Below are 22,952 nucleotides of genomic sequence, written 5' to 3'. Positions count from 1 at the left end.
GCTGACTTTTTCATAGAGTTGGGTCGAGCTCTGCTCGATGTCCAACCTGGGCCTCCCTTCCTCCCCACGTCTTGGGCCGATGTCAGGCTATCGGTGCCGAAGCTGATTTGGACCCTACAGATTCCCCACCCCAAAAGGCCTAGGCCCTAGTTTCCGGTCGCGTCGTCCAATTGAAATAAGAAAAAACTAGCTGCTCTATCAACTCGATCTGGAACATGGAGATTGATCCGGTCGACGGAGGCACCAGAGTTACGTTGGGGCATCAGGCAACGGCCCGGCCGCGACGGCCGCGAGACAGAGGACGCCCGGGCGATGGAGGAGGATCCCACACGCCACCGACCCCTCGGAGAAGGCAGGGATGGTGAGGCTACCGGAGTTGGTACAGAGGAGGGCGGGGCAGTCGAAGGAGTTATGGAGGGCGACTCTGAAGGGAGTGAAGAAAATCGCACCAACTTACAGGGCTGAGAGGTATGATCCGTCCCTTCCACGGACCGTCTGCAGGAGACGGGAATAGATTAGAAAATTCCGTCGACTTTCAGGGCTGAGATTGTGTTGGATCAGAAAAATCCACCGACTTTCTAGGTTGTGATTGTGGCGGATCAGAAAATTCAGCCGACTTTCAGGGCTGTGATTGGGCGGATCAGAAAATTACGTCGACTGAGAGGTATGATCCGTCCCAGTCCATGGGGCTATTGGGCTGCTGCAGGAGAGACCTCCCATTCTTCACGTGGACATGAAGGTGGTGGAAAAGGGTCAAGGGAGTGGGGGAGATGGAGGAGAGATCGAAGCGGACGATGTTAGAGGAAGCTATGGTTTCGATGTGGAAAAGCAAACCATTTCTATTATAAACATTCTGTTGGGAGGAGGAAGCGAATGAGGGTCTCTGTGACACGTGGAGTACACGGAGGAGGACAAGGTTGAGTTTCGTGCTTTGAAGCTCAAGTTTGCCGCTTTCTATCGCTGCATGACTACCACTAAGCCTGTGTTCAGATATATAAACCACCCAGCGGCACAATGTAAGTATTGCTATTGTCGATGACTAATCGTTAGCAGTTATGATATGTCATTACTTAGTTAGGCTATATTGTTAGTGCTATAGCATGCTAAGGGCATGTACCACCCACATACGTGGTCTTATCACGGTGAGTTCTTGGGAACTCGAGTGTAGACAGCTAAACTCATCTATTTGTTTGTCTACAAAATGTTTAATGCATGCATGCAACCATGACCAAGAATGATAAGTTCGTTGTATGTCATTTTTTTGCTTTTTGATGCAATTTAGATTGCGATTAAGCATAAATGACATGAACACAATATAATAGGATATATTAATAAATATATAATGTGTAATAGGTTATTATAAATTAATTAAAATATTCATCCAATACACACATGCAGCCTACTGCAGCCTGCAACAAAAGAACTGGTGTGACCAAACTGCATGTTTGCTTGGAGACATTGCATATTTGATAAACCTAAACACCCATGCCAACTCCTAGACATCACAAGAAAATTACATGGCATCTAACATTCATCTGTGATACTTTATTCATCACGAGCAGATCAACACCAAGCTAGAAATAGCAGCTCACATCCTCAATTTTGCCACATGGCATACAAAAGATGCATGCAGTATCACACTGACAATACAGTTTGAGGAAGTATTCTAGCAGCTACATGCATGGGGGATGCATAGCCAGCAAAGATAAATGTTTGAGGGTTTTGAGGCTTCCATGCATAACAATGCCTTTGTACTAAGTGGACCTAGTACCTGTGTCATTGCATGTTGAGTTAACAATCTTTCAATACTGCTTGAACACAAGCAATATAGCTCAAGAAAAGCGTGACTTTGGACTTCTCTAGTTTGGAAACTTCCACTGAGTAGTCCCATTGCTAGTATTTGTCAGATAGTATGCTATGTTATTCCATGACTAGGGGCTCATGTTGGGTTTCAACTCTAGCCTACCCCAACTTAGGACTAAGAGACTTTGTTGTTGTTGTTGTTGTTGTTGTTGTTGTTGTTGTTGTTGTTGTTGTTGTTGTATGCTATGTTATTCCATGAAATCATTGCATTTTACACTAACCTATTAACCATTCAAACAAGTGTGATATCTACTGCATAATCTAAATCCAACTATTTTGAATTGTCAGACGCTGTTTGGTCACACAATCACACCAATTTTTTAGTCAAAGTTATTGTGTATGCAAATTCACTCAAGCACAAGGGAGTATGGTTCCAGTAACTATGTCTAAGTCATCTATTAAGAGCTACCTTAATTTTTTTAGGTAATCAATCCATGCTTTGTTCTAGATTTTAATGATGTGTTGTAGAACTAGTTAATATTCAACCATGTGAATTGAATTGTACAAAATGGCACTCTCACATTTTATGGCATGTTCAACCCTATTACATTTATGGTTTATTTAGTTCCAATTAAGCAAACTTCAACTTGCAGTGAGAAGCACTTAATTGCTGAAGAGGTGGAGAGGCAATCAGATATTTCTATATGGCCAATTTACTCTCATGCACAACACTTTGCCATTCTTGCTTTGGAGTGGTACAACTCTACCAAGAAAACGGTATGTTACCTCTTTATAAATAGATAGTCTCTTTGGCACTACATTCTTCTTAGCAACTATTACATTGTCAAATGATGCAGCATAAGTTTGAGATTGCAAAGGTGTTGTTGTCTAAGTGATTCACCGACGTAGATTACACCACATATGCCCACGTGAACTTCACTGCGACCCCCACCCCACACTCACACTCAACTAAGAGATTATTCTTCGCTGAGCTCATGCTGGTTCCAAATCTTCAGGCGTGTAAGAATACTGAGCCTATACATGTCCTTAGTGTATCCACCATCGATGACTGTTGCTTTAGCGAGTGGTTCAGTTTAGGTCTATTCATTGTTGAGTCTTGGCTCAACTATTTTCTGGTTAACCGTTTTGCTTGAAATATTGTTTCATGTGAGTTTCCTACATTTGAAGTTGTCGATTAGTTTGGACTGTTAGCATGTGAAAATTGTTATATCTTTTCATGTGGGTGTTCATTTTCTACGTTTGGGTTGTTAACATGCGAATATTTTTATGACACCTTTTCAGGTGAGTGCCATGAGATGGTGAGGGACATCAAGGGGCTAGTAAGGAAAAATATGGATTACGAGTGTTGTAATGCATGCAACGAGCATATTAAACATTAAAGAGGCGACCAGTTTGTTGCTGGCCACAACCGTACGAGGATGCCTTGTTAGCTTGTTTCCGTGGACATACAAGTCATCGTAGTTTGGTTGGATGGTTATCTTATCGACATGTGATGATACTTGAGATGGACGTACGAGAATGCCTTATGTTAGCACTGGTCAAGTTTGTTATTTTCTAACGTAAACTTGCTACCACTAAGCCCGTCTTCAGATATTATCTACCCAACAACATGTTTTTACTATTGCTATTGTAGGTCACTAATCACTAGCATTAGTGATATGTTACCTATAATATTTTCATATTTAGGCTATATTGTTACTGCTAACGTGCTACTCCATTGAAAATTATAAGACATTTTGACTTATACATTGCCTTACTATATATCTAGTCATAGTGCATAGTGAAAGCTATTTATCTAGAAAAGCCAAAACATTTTATAATTGGATTGTAGTGAGTATCTTGTTATTGTGTACTGCTAGCATTCTTGTGATGGTCCTACTCAGGCTCTGGTCGGTTGGGGTAGCCTAAGGACAGTGGAGCGGAGGTGGCGTTGGGCGGCGGCGCTGACACGCCGGCGGCAGGCAGTCGTGGGCGGTGGTGTCGAGCTGGCGGTGGCGACGTGTGGCTAGGGCAGGGGCGCGGGCGCGATAGGGAGAGGGAGAGAGAAGAGAGGGATAGGGAACGTATTATTTCTTTTGCTTAAGATTGAATGGATACAGGGCCCCTTTATTTATAGTCCAAGGAGACTTGTCCTTAAGCAATCTACTTTTGGAAAAAGGGCCCTTATAGATCCAGGCTACTTTTATAACAAGTAATTATTTATTCTCCTAACAAAATCTAAATCTATTTTTCCTAAACAAATCTCTATTATTTTATTCTAATTCCTCCTAGGGGAGGATTTCCACCTAGTGGCGGCGGCCCTCCCTGGTGGCGCCCTTGCCTAGTCGTGCCGCCCCCTCCTCTTGCCACACGTAGGAGGCGCCATAGGCCCGCCATCGCCCCGCGCTGAGCCTCACTTGGCCCGTTGGGCCTATCATCGGGGCTCCATATTGGGCGCATGACATAGCCCCCCATTTCCACTTAGTGCATCCTCACACCGAATCATTGTCCATGCATTGTTCCATTGTCTAGTGCCAGTCGCATTGGTGGTGTCTCTTGGATGCAGATGTTGAGGCGGCCTCGCATTATTGAGGCGCGGATCTTGTTGTCGCGGGTTTGGTCGACGATGAATTCTAGGGAATAGCGAAGGTCATCGATGTAGCCATGGAGGTAGAATTGTATATGCATGGGGTTGTCACTCCGTGTTCCTAATGCGCCCGCACTAAGATGTGTTGATCAATGCCGACGTTGATAGTGAAATGGCATAGTGTCTGCGGGGGTCATTCGTAGCTGTGCACCACATTGTTGGTGCTAGGGAGGTTGTAGCCCATCATGCGTCGATAGATTGTTGTAGTGGTGCGGCTTGGTTGATTGGTTGTAAAGTGTAGCATGTCGCCAAACATAAATTCTCCTGCATAAAATTCATGTGGTGAAAGTAGGGGTGTTGATGTATTACATTGTATGCCGAGGATGTGTCCCACTATCATGAATTGGCACTCCAAGTTGTTGAAGAAGACAATGGAGGTGTTAGGCACAATGCCTTAGGGCCGTTGTCGGGCCATGAGGACTTTTGATGGAAAGCTAAAGGTTGTAGCCGATGTCACTGGTGGGCGTGGAAGCCGATTGCTAGTAGCAATAAGTTTTGATGTGGCCGCATAGTAGCAATGTGTCCACTAAGTCCGATAGTAATGGGGATGAGGTCGGAATGTAGAATCATCCTTCGAAGAATAGAAGGCCGCGATCCAAACACCATGTTGTCGGCGCCTCCCTATTGATTATGACGAGAGCTATTGTTCTAATCTCCAGTATTTGTAGGATCTCTTGATGAAGCTGATCGAAGACAACCGCTTTATTGTTGATTCTATCTAATACATTTGGTTGTTGTGGTGTCGAAGTGCGAAGCATGTTGTAGCATGGCTATTGTTGTTGTTCGGCTTGTACTGGTAATAGTTGTATAGGTGTCGGTGTAGGTATGGCGAGGATTGTTCAACGTTCCTAGGGGTTCGAGATTCTAGAGAAGTTGATGTTGTAGCCATTCCTATGGAATTGCATGGCCATCGATTCGAAGTTCCATGTGATGATTCCAATTCTAGCCAACCATGGTGTCCCCAATATGACATCAATGTCATTGCCAATGTCCAGCAAAAGAGTGTCAATGCAAAATGTCTCTATGTCAACATAGAGGGGGACATTGAAGAAGGTGCTAGTGCAGGCGATTAGTTCCATTACCCACGAACACAGATGTGTCTATGCGGCGTTCTATTACTACTGCAAGCCTGGCGAGGTTGATATCTATGATGTTATGGGTAGCACCACTATCGACTAATATTCTTACATGCTGACTGAGGAGGAACCCTTAGAATCTTGGTCCGTTAGAATTAAAGACCTCATAAGACAACCAAGAAGCTTAAGAAATCATAGAAGTGAAGTCCAAACAAAAAAGGACATAAAGATTCCAATAGCCATGTTCTTCATTGCATTTTGCAAATTAGCACCTCTCACATCTTCTAGATCCTTATCCTCCATTTGAGATCCATTGGTTTCTTTAAATTCCATATCATGTACTTTTCATCTATTCCATGGGTCTTATTTAACACCTTACATGCCTTGTTATTTTATGCATATCTAGCAAGAATCCTTCCTCACATCTTCTCTCAAACCTGCTCAATTTTGTGCCTTTATTGAGTATGTAAAACTTGCAACCAAAGGCACAAAAATTTGAGATGTTGGACTTTTTTCTAATCAATAGTTCATAGGTTGCAGGCACTGATGACTAAATTTGTTAGGTCTGTGGGCATATGCAGTGAAGCCGACTATGACAGTAAGATGTATATTGAATTTCTCTCTTTTGAGGTCTATGAATCTTCTCGGTTATTAATTGGTTTAGCTGGCAGATTCATTGCAGTGTTGACCAAGGGGCCAGGCAACCTGTTGTGTAGTCATATCTTACTGCAAAGGGATGAGATACTATAAATGCATCTTACTTTATCCCATACTCATTATAACAAATTGAATACATAAGCTAGTAAGCATTTAAATGTGCTAGTAGTAAGTAGTAACCAAACAAACTATTAATAGTAACAACTAACAACAAGCAACTGTACGCAATGACACCTCACAGCCGCTTAGCACACACAACACAACAACATAATTAGCATGTATCTACAATTTTGCATTCTGGACTTAGGTAGTAGGGCAGGAGACAGTGAAGGTGGAGATTAGAACTAGATGAATGTTGGTCAAATTTTGAGGAATATATGGAGAGGATATGGAGCATGGGCCTAGTACAGGACATGGGTGTACACACAATATCTTTTTGCAAAAAATGAAGTTAGTACGAATAATTCACGATATTCGTGAATGAAATGTGCATGCATCTAGAGTGTTTGCATGTGTATGGTGCTTTGCAAGTATGTTCCTAGGGTCCTCCAGATCACATCTAACCAAGTGCATTGTTCTACATTGCATTCATTCACAAAAACATCTATTGGGGAGAGTTCTAGGTAAGATACTAGTTAAATCTTGATTTCTAGGATCTTTAGATGGAATAGCTCAGAATTAAACTTAACAAAACATGAAGTAGAAGCAACAAAGCTCCTTAGTGATGTGGATGGTGCTCAACACATCCTTCTTCTTTCCTTGTCTTGCTTCTCCTTGAAATCTCCACCTTCTTCCCTTGCTAGAGACAGATGACTCCTTCCCCTTCAATCACCAGCAAGCACACTCCTTGGTGATCTCTATGGTCACCATGGTAGTCTCCTCGCAGCTACTTCCCTCCAAATCCTCCTCCTTTTCTTGCTTAGGTGTTCCAGAGAGGGATGAGAAGCAAGAACAAGAGAGAGAGAGAGAGATAGTGCAAGAGAGAATGAGTATGTGAGAGAGTGAGGGATGGCTTGCTGGTGTCCAATTTTGTGGAGTGTGGACATGTGTTTCGATAGGTGTACAAGGGAGATGAGAGCTAGATAGGTCAACTATGGTGCATGGGATCCATTGTCAGACTATCTGTTCGGCTTCACCAGACCGTCCGGTAGTGTCATGCTAGTGTAGAATGAAGAAGTCCAAAGCTGTGCATTCACAGACCATCTGGTGGGGTCCATCGGACTATCTGGTAGGACACTGGAGTGTCCAAAAATACAGAACTTGTATGCAAGGTTTCATAAAACTAAGATTTAAATGGTACTGATGCTTGCGATGATGATGATTATGTAGTTGGCACGAGTGGGTCATGATATGTTGGTGATGGCTATCTGGACAAGCTTTGATGCCTTATGTTTAGCGAGGTGCATGATGTGATGTCTCATTCTAGAATCGAACCACCAAGGAATGAAGGGCTGAGCAAATGCGGGGGGATGCACAAGGAGCTACACAACAACACATGCATAGGGTGTTGATGATGAGGGCCTATGCCTTCTGATTTTGCTACCGTTGATGATAGGGGACGTGCGGATGATGATGTTTTTCTTGTTTTGCATGGAGAGGGGCAACGATGGTCGGGGTGGACTATTGCGGAGGGTGTGCGCACCACGGCTGAGTGGCAGAATTATTTGCTGCTTTTTAGTTGTAGATATGAGGAATACAGTACACTGCACCAAAGTCTTATAACCTTATGTTGATGAAGCTCCTGCGCTATGTGGCACTATTGTTAAGAATGATCAAGACCAATGCTGGGGGAGCCCATATGGTATATGGGTCAAGTGTCCCTCTAGAAGAGGCAGAAGGTCCAACTAGTGCTAGTGTAGTGGCATATAAAATCCAACCCCGCCAATGGACCACATGTAAATAGCCATTACATATATAGTGCCCAAGGGCATGAGGGCAAGAGACTCTCTCTCCAACTCATTTGGTTGTCTCAAAACCCTAATATATCCTCTTGTCGGTGTTTCGAACAAACACCAACTAGTAAATTTATATTATTGTGCGTTAGGCTCGGATGGTGTACTAAAGGACATAAGGTTTATACTAGTTCGGGCGAAATGTCCCTATGTCTAGTTTGCTGCTGCTCGTGTTATTAGTACCAAAAAAAGATTCATAGTAGAGGGTACAAATGGTCGAGAGAGGAACAAGTCCCAAGTCTCTGATGGAAAGGTCAAAAGGACACCAAGAGCTCAGTTATTGCTTGGCTATGTGTTGTGTGTGAAATTGATCCATCCCCTTAGTGGGGTGCCCTACCCTCCCTTTTATAGACCAAGGGGGAGCAGGGGTTATAGATGGAAGAAAGAGGAAAAACCAAAGGTAGAGAAGGTCATTCGAGGGTGTTAGGTCTTCCTTTTCCCTTGAGTCTACCCTGCTGACATGGCAGACCACGCCAGGGATAGCATGTTTTGCTGATCCTGATAGGGCTGGGCTCTGGCTTCGTTTCAGCGAGTGGTCATGTCCCATCCTCCCCCGGTGGACGGTGCGATGTGTTAGGGCACCGAGCCATGACTCTACGGGGAGTAGACAGGGAAATTACTATATGCTTGTTACTGTAGATGATGTGAGTTCTTCCTTGGATTGTAGTGGTTGTCGTATGTTTGTGTCAGGATCCACGCCCGAGGGCTGATGGCGGTGCCTACAATACTATAGGACAAAAGTCGACGCCTACAACACTATTTGGGCTCTGCCATGCCTGGGAGGGCTTAAAGTGCCCATCCCATCGTATCCTAATGGTACCTTCTCGTAGGTGCATAGGGCATGGTCCTCTGTACTGCGGTTGACCTTAGTGTCCTGTCTTACCTTCTGCTCATCATCATGAAGGAGCAAGGTGCAGTCATCGGGCGACACGGAGCCTGCCCTCAGCCATCAGGCAAGGCGAGGTGGAGCCAGCCCTCAGCCATCGAGCAAGGCGAAGCCTGCCCTCAGGTGTCAGACGAGGCGGAGCCAGCCCTCAGACGTCGGACGAGGCAGAGCCTGTCCTCAGCCGTTGGGCAAGGCGAAGCCTGCCCTTGGATGTCGGGTGGGGCAAAGCTAGCCCTCAGATGTCGGGCGAGGCAGAGCTAGCCCTCAGCCATCGAGTGAGGCAGAGCCAGCCCTCAGCCGTCGGGCGAGGTGGAGTCTAGCCCTTGGGGGTCGGGCGAGGTGGAACCAATCTTTCATCGTTCGAGCAAGAAGTGTAGTAGCATTCTTGTCTAACTGGAAGCGTCAATGTTCGATGGTTATTAGTTCCATCTCATTGGATACCCCGGTATTAGGTCCCCGACAGTAGCTCCCGAGCCCCCGGGTGATTCAGATAGAATCACTCAGGGGTGATTTGACTTGCCAGAGGGTGCGCGCGAGCGCACCCGATGGGTGTAGCCCCCGAGCCCCTGGGTGATTCGGGCAAAATCGCCCGGGGGGTATTTCGATTCGCCAGAGGGTGCGCGCGAGCACGCCTGTCGGGTGTAGCCCCCGAGCCCCCGGGTGATTTAGATAGAATCGCTCGGGGGTAATTTCAGACCCTTCGCGGGTATGGCTGTGAGATTTGGTTTTTGTCAACTAGACAGTTTAAAGGAAACTGTGGTATCCCGTTTGTGGGGATTCGTCCAGGGTTAGCTCGGTTAGGACTTGATTACGGATCGAGGCTCCCTTGAGGCTTGTGCGCCTGAGTTCTGGCCGCTCGTGGGCCCATCCTCATTGGGACGGCCATCGAGACTGTTTGGCTAGCCCTTGAACTCCTGGGCCCAGGCGGGTCGGAGAAAAGTTTTTTGACCCATATCCCTTCTGTGGGAAAAGAGTCCTGGTCTGCTCGAGAAGGCAAAATGTCTAGCACGATTTTAGTGGTAAAGGATTGGGATCATGGGCGTATATCCCGCGACGTGACGTGGTGGTGTATCATGGTAGGCTCGGAGACCTAGGTGGGCGGTTGCTCTTCTCGCATCCGTTGCCCCTATAAAACCAAGGGGTTCACCCCTAGGGTTCCGTACTTTGCCTGCTCGCCTTTGCATCTGCAACCTTCAACGCCAATCGCCTCAGCCTCCTGCACCTGCATCATAGCCATCGTCAAGCTCGCATTTGCACCGCAACCGCCGTCAAGCTCGCATCCACCCCCTTCCAATCGTTCAAGGAGCCATGGTGCAGATCCAACATCACCCCTCAGCGCCTGGAGGGCCTTGTTTGCCATGGCCTCCTTTGCCCACTGACCGCCACCGAGGAGTGGCGGCTTCCTAGTGATGAGGACGAGTCGTCGTCGCCCGAAGGCTACGTGGTGTCCTTCGCTCGCTTTCACGAGCGGGGATTCGCCATCCCCGCCCACTCCTCGCTCCCACCATGGTGGCGCCCCTCCTTCCTCTCCCTCCAACCACGGCGGCGCGACTCGACCACGGTGGTGAGCGCGGCCCGTCTTGCTCGGCGGTGCGTGTGGGGGAGCAGATCTGCCCCCACCTCCTCCCCGGCGGCAGATCTGGCCCCGACCCTGTCCCCGGCGGCGAATCCGGCCCCCAGCCCCCCACCTCGTCCCCGACGGTAGATCCGGCCCCCACCTCGTCCCTGGCTGTAGATCCGCCCCCACCTCGTCCCCAGCGGCGGATCCAGACCCCACCTCGTCCCCGGCGGTGGATCCGGCCCCTGCTCGTCCCCGATGGTGGATCCGACATCCTCCTCCCTGGAGCCGAGGCTGCCGCCATGGCCCGTGCTCTCCCTCTGCTCCGCCCTCTCCTCTCCTCCTCTGCTCCACCTCCACAGAGCGCCGTCGAGCTCCCTCTCTCTCTCTGCTTCCCCTTCTCCCTCTCTACTCCGCGCTCACCGCCGCCCACCGCTCTACTCCCCCGTTCTCCCTCAGCTCTGCTCCTTCCCGTGGCCGCCTGAAAGGGAGAGGGCGAGATAGAGACGGAGGCTGGTGGTGGTGCTGTGTCGGCGCGTCGGCGGAGTGTGTGTGTGTCTGGTGCGGCCGTGCGGGAGGTGAGAAGTGAGAATCTAGGGTTAGCCGTAGTACATATATTCGTCTGCGTTGGGCCTTTAGGTGGGCTTTGCGTGCGCGCCTGCGTAGCAGCTTAGCGGGCTGGGGATACGGGGAACGGGGACGGGGGACACCAAACCATCCCCGTCCCCGTCAGACCCGACGGGGTCCAATTTCCTACCGTTTAAATCCCCATGGGGATGAATTTAGCCCCATCCCCATCCCCTAATAGGGAAATTCCCCGTGGGGAATCGGGGATCGGGTCCCCGTTGACATCTTTAATTGCATGGCGCCCAATTTGTACTCTACTTGTACACCAGTTGGGCTTTCATTTGCCATTTTGCTCCGGCTTGCACAGCATGACAAGCAGGGTTTTAAATCTCCGGTTATGGTGACATTCAACAGAGGTGCTCTTCAACGGGTAATAGCGAAGCTAAATGAGACTGCAGGCTACAACCTCTAAATTGTATAACCACTCCCTCCGTCCCTAAATAACTGTCGTTTGCACTTCCCGATAAACAACTTTGACTAAATATATATATAAATTAATATTTATGGTACAAAATTAATATCATTAGATATATTTTTTCTATTTTTATAATAAATTTATTTAGAGATACAGATGGTGCATGCGTTTTCTACAAATTCAGTCAAATTTACGACACAAAAACCAAAAGCGACAGTTGTTTTGGGACGGAGGGAGTAAATCTTACCTCAAATCACTAGCTATAGCACTTCGATGATCGACAAGTGAAAAGTTCTGCTTGTACCATTGTCAAGTACACACAACTACTCCGTACGCACCATTGATTCACTAAACAGAATAAATGCATCGATTATATATATACTCCTAGTCACAAATAAATGATATTTTCATTATCTATAGAATATAACTTTGACCACTATTTTGTTATTTTACATTAATTATACCACTATAACAGAAGTTTCTGCCATTTTTTTCCCTGGTCAAGGTATTCACTGAGCCGTGACTCACTGTGAGGTCTGAGCCATGGATGACCTCACGGTGGCGCGTCACGGCGATGACGATCAGCTCCCGCCTCCCGCCCCCAGCTTCGTTCGGTCGTTCCCTCGTCGCCTTGCGCTCGGCTCAGTGGGGCACATCCATCCGGCCGGGGCCTGTGGGGACCCACATGTTCTTCCACGCCACTTCCTCTTTCGCCATCCCGCGCCCTCCCCTCCTTTTCCTCCCAACTTCCCACCGCTGCCACCGGCCACCAATAGAAACAAGCCGCAGCACAGCTAGCTGCTTCCGACGACCCTATGGCTCCAGCTACGGCCGGGCAGGTGGACATGCATGCACTTGCACCGCTGGTTTGGTAGCTAGCTAGCAAGCGAGCATGGCGTCTTCCGCTGGCGGCGGCGGCAGCGGCCGGCGTTCACCGCCTGCTACGGCGGCGCCACGGGTGGTGATGGACAGCATGATCGAGGTGCACGAGGGCGCGACGAAGCTCCAGACCATGCTGGAGGAGTCACCCACGCCTTCGATCGCGGCCGCGGCGGGGACCACCAGTGAGGTCAGACTGACGCTTGACGGGATGATGAGCAGCCTGTCGAGCGCCATGTCGGCTCTGGATACCACCGGAGCCGGCGCCGGCGGCAGCCAACAGGAACAGGGCCGGAGGAGGAGGAGAGGCGGCGCGGCGGCCGTGTCCGGGCCGCAGCGTCGGAGCAGCACCAGGAGAAGGTGAAAATAAAGGCTAATCAAAACCCTTTATTTTTAACTGTGCAACTAGCTTGGTCGCTGTTGCTATTTCCTTATGCTGTTGTATAATTCTAGCTAGTTGTAATTTGAAGGATACCCTAGCTAGTTGTATAATTCTAGTAGTGGGGTTTAACTTTATGTGCCAATGATAGGGAGAAACTTAATAAAACTTGCTTTCTTTCCAACAAGACTGTGATTTCACTTGTGAAATAAATTTGAAAGGTCAAAAGGTTAATCTAGGTTCAGTGCTTCTAGCTTACGATCGAAGTCCGGCCCGACTTAAGGATTTTTTTTCCTGACACTGCTGTATGTTTTTCATGTAGTGCGACTGTGCGAGTCATGACACTCTTGAATGCATGTTATGCATGCATATCTATAGTTCACATGAATTAGTGTTCCAATTAAAACTTGGTGTATGATGGTTGTCGATCTTTCTTTTTGTATGTGTGTACTAATCATATATCGGGATGTATATGGCAGATCGCACAGCCCCTTCGTCAACACGGTCACTGCCAGTACGCTCGACGATGGCAACTCATGGCGAAAATACGGGCAAAAACGTATCCAAGTGTCCCCTAATCCGAGGTATGTGTTGGCCTCTAATAAACTTACTGAACGCTGGCACCATGTATCATGCATACGTATACATGTCGTATAGATATAGTGTCATAGTGATGACTGAATCATTGAATCTTTTTCCCCCTATACCTTAATGAAGAGAAACTAAAGCCATGCATACCAAGCACTCGCAACTGGATGGTTATATATCCAGTTAATCATAAAGCATTATATATGTTGCTTTATTTGGACCATAGCCTCATGTACATTATTCATCGATAAGTATAATATGGTATTACATGCATATGGTGTTTCTATATGTAGCAGTGGCACTAGTTGATCGCATCACCCTTTTTTAAAAGAAAATAAAAAACTAAAGAACCACTCTACCATATAGAATGAATGAAGAGCCTTAGACCAGAGTTCTCTCTGCGTCTGCATGACTGATGACTGCATGCATGTACATATTGTGCACAGGAGCTACTACAGGTGCACGCACAGGCCAGACCAAGGGTGCAGGGCGACAAGGCAGGTCCAGGCCTCCGATGCCAACCCGTCGGAGTTCATCATCAGTTACTTCGGCCACCACACCTGCCGGGACCCCTCCACCATCCCGCTCGTCATCCCAGACACGGCTCAGCCGCCGGACTGCGCGAACCTCATCAGCTTCGGAGGATCCACCGTCGGCGGCGCATCCACGATGTTGTTATCTCGCTTCGGCTACAGCTCCTCTCTGCCGACGCAGGCGCGCAGGACTACCGCTGCGGCAGCGAGGAGGCGCTCAGCAGCAGCTCGCCGGCCACGCAGCTCGCCGCCGTGGTGGTGGGATCAGCGGGGACCATGACCTCGTCGGCCACCGTGGGGTCCGCACCGGCGGAGTACTGTCCGGGAGGGACCAGCGACATGGCGTGTGGCCCTGGCAGCTTCCCGTCGTCTCCTAGCAGCCTCGGATTCATGACCGGCTCGCCGTTTGGTTCCTTTGGGAACGCCGGGGATGACGACCTGTTTGGCTTCGATCCCTGACAAAGGCTGATGCATGCATGCATACATGCATATCCAGCCAATGCCACGTCTGCAGTTTGCATGCATGCATGCACTGCTACTTGCACAAGTAGTACTAGTAGTAGCCATGCATGCATGACTATAGTTTGATGATAGGTATCCACATGGATGATGTATAATGGTTAATACAATAAGGAAAGATCTCTAGTTCATCCTGAACAGGGTTTTGCATATGTATATTTGCTGCCCACGTATATACGCCAAGGATATGAATTGTATTGTAAGACCTTATTTTGTGCATATATATATATATAATATTGTGCTACGCACGGTGTATTCTACCAGCCACGGGTGGCAGCCGCCCCCACCCCAAAATAGACCAGGCATGGTGTGAACAGCCAACAGGACGATGCAGAGTTTACTCCATCTATTCCTGCCTGCTGCTACGTCTCCCGCTGTCAGTCATGGATGGGGCTAAAAGCCACTCGTGACTCTCCACGTGGGCAGTCGGGCCCGCCTGTCATTGAATCAAAGCGAAAATGGTGGGGGAGCGGGAGCTGGGCGCATAGGCAGGAAAGTCATGATGTCTTTCATCCTTCACGGTGGCAGGAGAAACAAACAGCCTGTTCTTGGTTGGTGGATCTCGTAAACGAAACAGTATTTTTTAACACCATCGGTAATAATCCACCATCCAACCGCGAACCAACCAGCCAGCCATCCGAACACGCTGAACACCGGTCCTGCCTGCAAACATGGGCATCTGCTTACATGCACGGAGTCCCAAATTTGTTGGTAATCAAGCTCCAAATATTAATATCTAATTAACTAAAAACTATAGATCCGATTTATAATTTGTTTTCACCATAATGTTTCTTATAATTTTATCTACAAAACAAGATCCCACTTGACCATATTTCCTTGAAATTTTGTGTTACATTTTTTTTCTAAATATTTGCATTTTTTCTAATATTTGCATTTGCTGGGTCTTTCAAACTATCAGGGTTCATGAGAAAAACAAAAGACTACAAACCTGTGTGCATCTCCAAGAATCGTGTTCGAAAAAAAGAGTCCGCGGCTTGGCTTCTGCTAAAGTTGTCCTGGTCTCACGGGCAATAGTGCAGTAAAGAAAAAAAAATAAAGAAACGACAAAAACCAAACGTACTACAGGACTGCATGCCCATGCACCAACCAAAAGTATGAGTTGAAAGTTGAAACACATCCTCCAAACACGTCTAGGACCACTTTCAATTGGATCCCTCCAAATGCATGGGTAAGGACGAGATGTTTGATTGACAAACTTTAAACAATATTATTCCCTAGACCACAAAACTAATTTGCATTTTGTTTGTATCATATTATTTGTTTTGATTTTATCTACAAAATAAGACATATATCGGCCATGTTCGCTTGTCTTATGATCCGCACTTTTCAGCTTGTTTTTTGAGTCAGAATAGTGTTTTCCCTCTCACAACAAATCAACCGAAACAGTGTTTCGGCTTGTTTTTTCAGCGAAACGAACGGGCCAATAACTATATTTTTATACTAAAAAATAAGTGGCACATGGGCCCCACATGTTCCTCTCCGGCCGGGTTTGGGCTTGTGTACCACTAGCGTTTGCTTCTGTCCAAATAAAAAGGAGACGCTCCAATTCGCCCACATGCAATTGGACCACTACCGACTAAAAGCATCACCTCCCCTCTCATATTTCTCTCACCTCCTCGCTCCTCTCACGTCACTTTTAGCATTCATCAAATCAGAGTGTGTTTAGTCGGGTGAAAGTTGGAATCTGGGTTACTGTAGCACTTTCGTTTTTATTTGGTAAATAGTATTCAATCATGGACTAATTAGGCTCAAAACGTTCGTCTCGTAATTTCCAATCAAACTGTGCAATTAGTTTTTTTCGTCTACATTTAATGCTCCATGCACGTATCGCAAGATTCGATGTGATGGGTACTGTAGCACTTTTTTGAATTTTAGGGTGCCATCTAAACACGCGCTCAACCCATGTATGCAAAAGCTTTAGGCCATATTATTTCCTAAACCACAAAACTCATTTTCATTTGTTTGCATCATATTATTTGTATTGATTTTATCTACAAAATAAGACATATGGACTATATTTTTATACTAAAAAGATAAGTGGCATGTGGGCCCCACATTTGAAAATTTTGTCAAAACGTAGTCTCGATGGATCCCATTTTGTTTGACATATTATTTCCAACAATAATCTTCAAACGGTTAGTCAAATGAACTTGCCGTTTGTGAGATATTGCATTTTAAAGTATAAGAAATTCCACACTCAAGTGACGCGAGGCGAGAGAGAGGTGAGCACTAGTCACCATGCAGGGCTTTAGTCAGTGATGTACTATTGTTTCAGAGTGAATTTCTCTCACGTATTTTCATGTGTGACACTACTACTAATTAAATATTGTTTTTTTTTAATTTTTTGAGAAACAATATGAGCTGGCAATATTGGTTTTTAACTTGTGTTCGCCAAGTCAAATATTGGTCATAGTCAAACTGATGCATAGCCAAAAGTTGACGGTACTTCGGCATTTCAGCCATCACGAGAAACGTGTTTCGCAGTTTTCCATCTCTCAAAGTGGTTTCACTATTTTGCCATTATGAAATGGATGCAACCCGCTGAAATACATTTGTGGTAGTTTTAGTTCGTGGAAAAAAAAAGAAGACTCCTTCCATTCCTACCCCTGGCCGCGGTAACTTTCATCGGAACGGATCGAACACAAAACGGATCGGCCCTCTCCTTCATCCCCAGCGCTGGCCTTCCCCACGCCGCTCCCTCCCCGTGCCGACGCCGGCGCTGGCCTTCCCCACGCCGCCCCTCCCCTGCCGGCACCGCCTTGCCACCACGCCGCTCCCCTCCCCTGCCGGCACCGCCCTGCCACCACGCCGCTCCAGGTGCCTCGTCCCGCCTCCGCCCGGCCATCCAAGTGCCGCCTCCTCCCTGCCATCCAAGCGCTGCCGCCTCCCCAGGCCATCCAAGCGCCGCCTTCGCCCCAGGCAAGCCTCAGCTCAGCCCTAGGCCGTGGGTCAGGCCTGCGCCTAGGTTACCGCGCCAGGCCAGCGCATCCTCAGCCGACGCGTCCCCTAAGCTGGCGTCCCCATGGATTGCAGTTGGAGTGATCTAATTCCTCGGTATGCACTCTCTCTCTCTTGTATTTGTAGTCCACGAACATAGTTCGAAACGCTGATAGAGTTGTTCGAATAGAAATTTAACTATATTTCTTGCATTCGCTTTATCCAGGCTCGATGTGGAGCCTGAGCTTAAATTAGATTCTGTAGTAGACACTTGTGATGTTGGTCACAATGCAAAGGTTGTAGACCATGGATGTGGTTATGTTAGTGGCAATGCATTAGCTATAGAATATTATGGAGGTGTTGATTGGGACAACCTGCATATTGCTGACACAAATGATGAAGAGGGTGAGGGCAGGCAAGAAATAATTGATGAGGATCAATTATTTCGTCTGTTGGGTTTGAGAACCAAGGATGATGAACATCGATCTCAAGAGCAGCAGGCTTCTACAGAGATGGAAAATGAGCCTAAAAATAGGAATGCCACTGTTGAGGAGGAGATTGACAGAGCTGGGGCTACCATTCCTGTTGACGATCATGTGCCAGGGGAGAGAATCTTAGTCTATGACCCAAACAACCCTTGTATGGACATTGGCACTGTGTACCCTAACATGAAAGAATTCAGACCGGCTATGAGGCAGTTTGTAAAAAATGAGGAGTTCGAGCTGCACATAGTGAAATATGAGCCACAACGGTACATTGGGGACTGCAATGTAGAAGGTTGCTCGTGGCATATTGTTGGAAGGAGGCAACCTGATGGGACAACCATTAAGGTGTTTAACTAGTGGCTAACATTTTTCTACATTTTTTGTTGATGGTCAATATCTAATTCATTGGTATTTTGCAGGTCACATGTTTGATTTCTCGGCATACATGCTCTTCTAGTGCAAGGACTAGGGGATTAGGAAACCTGATCGTTGTGAAGGTAGGATGTTTTGCTGCAGAAGTACATGACACTACTAGCACACATAATAGACATGTTGTCAAGTCATCCTTGCATGAATGTACCTGTCTTGAATGGCAGCACACTGGAAAGCCTTATCGGCATGCTTTGGTCTTGCTAATGGCCCAACAAAGTGCTGATGTAAAGTTGGAGGACTTCGTTCATGACTATCACTCTGTGCAGAGGTTAAAAAATGCATATAAGAGGCTGATAGAACCACTTCTAGATAAGACACAGTGGCCAAAAGTTGATATTCCTTTTCCTGTTGAGGCACCACTTGATAAAAAAAGTGTTGGAAGGTATAGGAAAGTGAGAATTAAAGGTTGTTTGGAAGGAGGCAGTGGTGGCAAAACCAAGAAGGCTGCCAAAGAGGCTGCAAATGAAGCTGAGAAAGGGGCTGAATTGGAGGCTAGTGAGGCTGCTAAAGGTAAGAAGCAACTGATTAGAGGGAAAGGGAAATGCAAGAGATGTGGAGAATTGGGACATGGAGAAACTAGTTACAAGTGCAGACTTAATGGGACTAAGAAACCACCAAAAAGGAAGGCTAGGCCGAATACAACTAAGTATGGCCAAAATGCTAAGGTCCCTACAAAGAGGGCAAAAAAGCATGTTTCTAGGGAGCCTGACAATGAATGTAGCCAAGTCCCACCAGTCTCAAGTCCCACCAGAACAAGGGAAACACTGCTGCAGGACCCACCAGTCACAAGTCCAACCAGAACAAGGGAAACACTGCTGTAGGACCCACCAGTCACAAGTCCCACCAGAACAAGAGAAACACTGCTGCATGATAGTCCTAATAGGTTGACACGAAGGTACAAGTGTCCAATATTTTGTTATTCATTCATATGTCCATTATTCTGTTTCATTAATTACAAACTTTTTTCAAATGTCAGACAACTTTCACTTCTGATGGAGGAAGAAACAAGTCCTCAGCCAATGTACAGTCTGATGGGAGAAGACACAAGTACTCCCAGCAAGATCCAAGGAAAAACAAAGAAGAAGACAATTGCAAAGAAGCTGATGCCAAGGAAGAAACAAGTCCTCAGGAGCTGAATCTGTTAGGGTCTGTTGTATGTGGTATTGTAATTGACAATGTATATTTCTTGTGGAACTGAAGTATGTGGTATTGTACTTGACAATGTATATTTCTTGTGGAACTGAAGTATGTGGTATTGTACTTGACCATGCAAAATAAAGTTGACTGCTTCTTCTGTTTGCCAAAAGATGCAAAAGTGTGGCTGCTGTTGTGTTGGGAATGTATCCAGAATTTACATCTATGTACTCCTGTTGGAACCTCACTTGTTGACTACTTCTTCTATTACTATTGTGCTAGAGTTGGAGTCATGGAAAGCATTCCAGATGCAAGATCTAAAGTGTGGCTGCAATTTTGTGTTTTTGCTATAGAAATTGCTTTCAAAACATTATGTATGTTACAAATTCAACCAGCATTTATATTGTTTTTTCTATCTCTTGTGCTTCAGTTTGGCTAATATTAATTGGTGCTGGACAGCTGATACCCTCTTGCAGCATGGGCTGCTACACCCAGCATGTTGCCATCAATGTGATCAAGCAGATGAGACCAGATAGCTGATACCCTTTAGCAGGATAGACATTAAGGATTGGCACCACTGACTGCCTAGGCTGATTTCTCCTCTTGGTGCTGCCAGGCACTAAAGCAGGTCAGCAAGCAGCTCAGAAAAGGGCTCAACTCTTGATCATCTTAGTTTCTTGGTAAATTTGGGCACATCATAGTAAATTTGGGCACATGACACAGTATATGATACAAGTCACTAATACTTCCATTCATTTATTTCAGCACACAAGTTCTACAAGTACAGAAAGCAAACTCATCACCCACTCTTAACAATTCCATACAAATTGGTCACTAGTACAAGTGCACAAACTAATATCAAGCATTTCAGCAAGAACACAATCTCTCTAGCTATTCCTGTCAGGTCCTTCAACTGCTCTAGTTGTCCACCATCTCCCTTGGTCTGTTCTTCTAGTTGTGGCATCTTAGTGCTCTGAAAAACAGGCTGATAAGAGGGTGGCACATGCTTGTTATCAACCAGCCATTGCTCATAGTCCTCCTGCCACTTCCAAAAGTCACATCCACCACCATCCATCTGTCACCAATGCAAAGAAATTTCAATTGTTTGAACAATACAACACATGAATTATAAACAAAATGAAACAAATCATAGAACCGTTCGAGTTGAACAGATGTAGAACATGCTCCCATAGTTCTTCTCTGTCTTTGCCATCAATGCCTTGACAATGCAGCATTTGCATTTGTCGCAGTGGACAAGAGGGAGAATGACTCTACTCCCAGCCCTCTGGATGGACCCCGTCGAACTGCTGCTCCCATCCATTTGGGTGGCTCCAAAGTGGAGCGGTGCTGGCTGATGACTGTAGTGGAGGGGGAGGCACGGTGGCGAGCCTGCACCAGTAGGGGAGGAGAAGGCGTGGGGGCAGGCCTATGCCGGCAAGGGAGGAGGCGGCGCTTGGATAGCCTGGGGAGGCGACAACGCTTGGATGGCTGGGAGGAGACGGGAGGCGGCACCTGGATGGCTGGGTAGAGGCGGGACGAGGCACCTGGAGCGACGTGGTGGCAGGGCAGTGCCGGCAGGGGAGGGGAGCGACATGGTGGTAGGGCGGTGCCAGCAGGGGAGGGGGTGGCGTGGGGAAGGCCAGCGCTGGCACTGGCACGGGGAGGGAGCGGCATGGGGAAGGCCAGCCCTAGGGATGGAGAAGAGGGCCGATCCATTTTGTGTTCGATCCATTCTGATGAAAGTTACAGCGGCCAGGGGTAGGAATAGAAGGAGTCATCTTCTTTTTTTTCCACGAACTAAAACTACCACAAATGTATTTTAGCGGGTTGCATCCGTTTCATAATGGCAAAATAGCGAAACCACTTTGAGGGATGGTAAAACTGTGAAACCCGTTTCTCATGATGGGTGAAATGCCAAAGTCGCAAAGTTGACAGAGCTAATAATACGTGTATAGATGCATATGCTTGTCCTCTCCTTTTTAATCAATCATCAATGCCTCCCTAATCCCCACCATATTCGGCTGGATAGTAGATTATTTACTGCTGGCTGGTTTAGCTGGTTTGATGTGAGAGAAAAATATTGTTCTAGCTTATAATCCACGATCGTATACGATCGATTACGACCTACCGAACAGGCTCTCGTGCACAAATCTCCATGCTAGCACACTCGAGTACCATCGTACAGCAGCGGTAGCGCCTGCTTTGGAGCCTCTCGTGCTTTCTGGCAGCCTGTTTGGCTGGTGCTGATACGATCGTGGATTATTATTGCTGGCTGGTTTGGTGTGAGAGAAAAATATTATTCTGGCTGAAAATTTACGATCGTTTACGACCAAGCGAACAGGCTACCAGGATTCTAGGAACCAAACATGGTGGGACCCATGGGAGCTGAGCCTTGGCACCCCTATAGACGGCCACCAAGCAGATCGGCAACGTGGTTACGAATGCCAACAGCCAGCTGGTGGACCATCCCCATTGAATCAAAGCAGGCACGGGTTTGGAGTGTGCTTTGTTTACCGAATAATGTCAGTGTAATCCAACCATCCACGGCGCCATGTGTCAATCATCCAAGGTGTGGGTAGCCGTAACCCTCTATGCGGCAGCTATCCCCCATTGTAGAAATTCTAATATATTGTCTCGTAGAAAGTATAGAAGAGAATTGAGCTCAATTGATCTTTAAGTTCATTTGTGGTGGAACTTTTTATCTATCCAGATTCTAAATCCTCAACTTGACATGGGTACATGCATTTTTTCTAGCTTCATGCATGTTTTATCATTCATGTTTTTCAGAGTGCAAACATCAATCCAAAGAATTAGCTAGGGTGAAGTAGTTAGGTTTCTTTATGGTGGAATCTATCCACTTGGGTTCACAAAGGCATGGCAATGGCAAGGATACATTCATTTTCTTGAATTTATTCAGGGAATAAATGATGTTGCATGCGACGTGATTGTTGGAGATAAAAGGGTCCATGGTAATTATGTCATTCTTAGGTATGCATTTGTAGAGGTGATTGTGCGTCCGTGTAAGTATGTGAGTGTCTGCTTCATGTTTGTTTAGGGGGAAAACAAGTACAAAAAATGCCAATGAGCTTCATGTTTGCTTAGCAACAGTCTATGCAGCAAATATATTCATGGTCAATATAAAGTGTCGGTGCAGAAAGTGATCAACAAATAAATATTTATAGTTTTGTCGTACGTTGTGATCGGAGGTGGCCTAGCACTCAATGACACAGGGTTTATACTGATTCAGGCAACGTGCTCTATGTCTAGTTTGAGTCGGTCGATGACTTTATTCCTGAGCACAGGTGCTCGAAGTTTGCAGTGGGGTTACAAACAAAAAGGAGAAAGATGGGAGGTACAAGAGGTCTGGTCGAACTCCAGTCGGAATGACCGAGAGTGACAGGAGCTCCGCTTTGAGATAAGTGTT

At 46.6% G+C, this 22,952-nt stretch overlaps 1 protein-coding gene and 2 pseudogenes across 1 annotated transcript; all 3 read left to right on the top strand.

Moving 5' to 3' along the window:
* Positions 1–215: 215 nt before the first annotated feature.
* LOC136544688 (uncharacterized) lies at positions 216–3,254 on the top strand (annotated as a pseudogene).
* Positions 3,255–10,527: 7,273 nt separating this feature from the next.
* LOC136544687 (proline-rich receptor-like protein kinase PERK9) lies at positions 10,528–11,064 on the top strand. Its single transcript, XM_066536759.1, has one exon. It carries the CDS (start codon positions 10,528–10,530, stop codon positions 11,062–11,064), a length of 537 nt encoding a protein of 178 aa, XP_066392856.1.
* Positions 11,065–12,344: 1,280 nt separating this feature from the next.
* Positions 12,345–14,717, top strand: LOC136547490 (transcription factor WRKY45-2-like; annotated as a pseudogene).
* Positions 14,718–22,952: the final 8,235 nt, after the last annotated feature.

This window comes from Miscanthus floridulus, chromosome 3 (assembly GCF_019320115.1).
Source record: "Miscanthus floridulus cultivar M001 chromosome 3, ASM1932011v1, whole genome shotgun sequence".
Taxonomy (NCBI): domain Eukaryota; kingdom Viridiplantae; phylum Streptophyta; class Magnoliopsida; order Poales; family Poaceae; genus Miscanthus; species Miscanthus floridulus.
The sequence above is the reverse complement of the archived record's forward strand: the minus strand, read 5'-3'. Positions and strand labels throughout refer to the sequence as shown.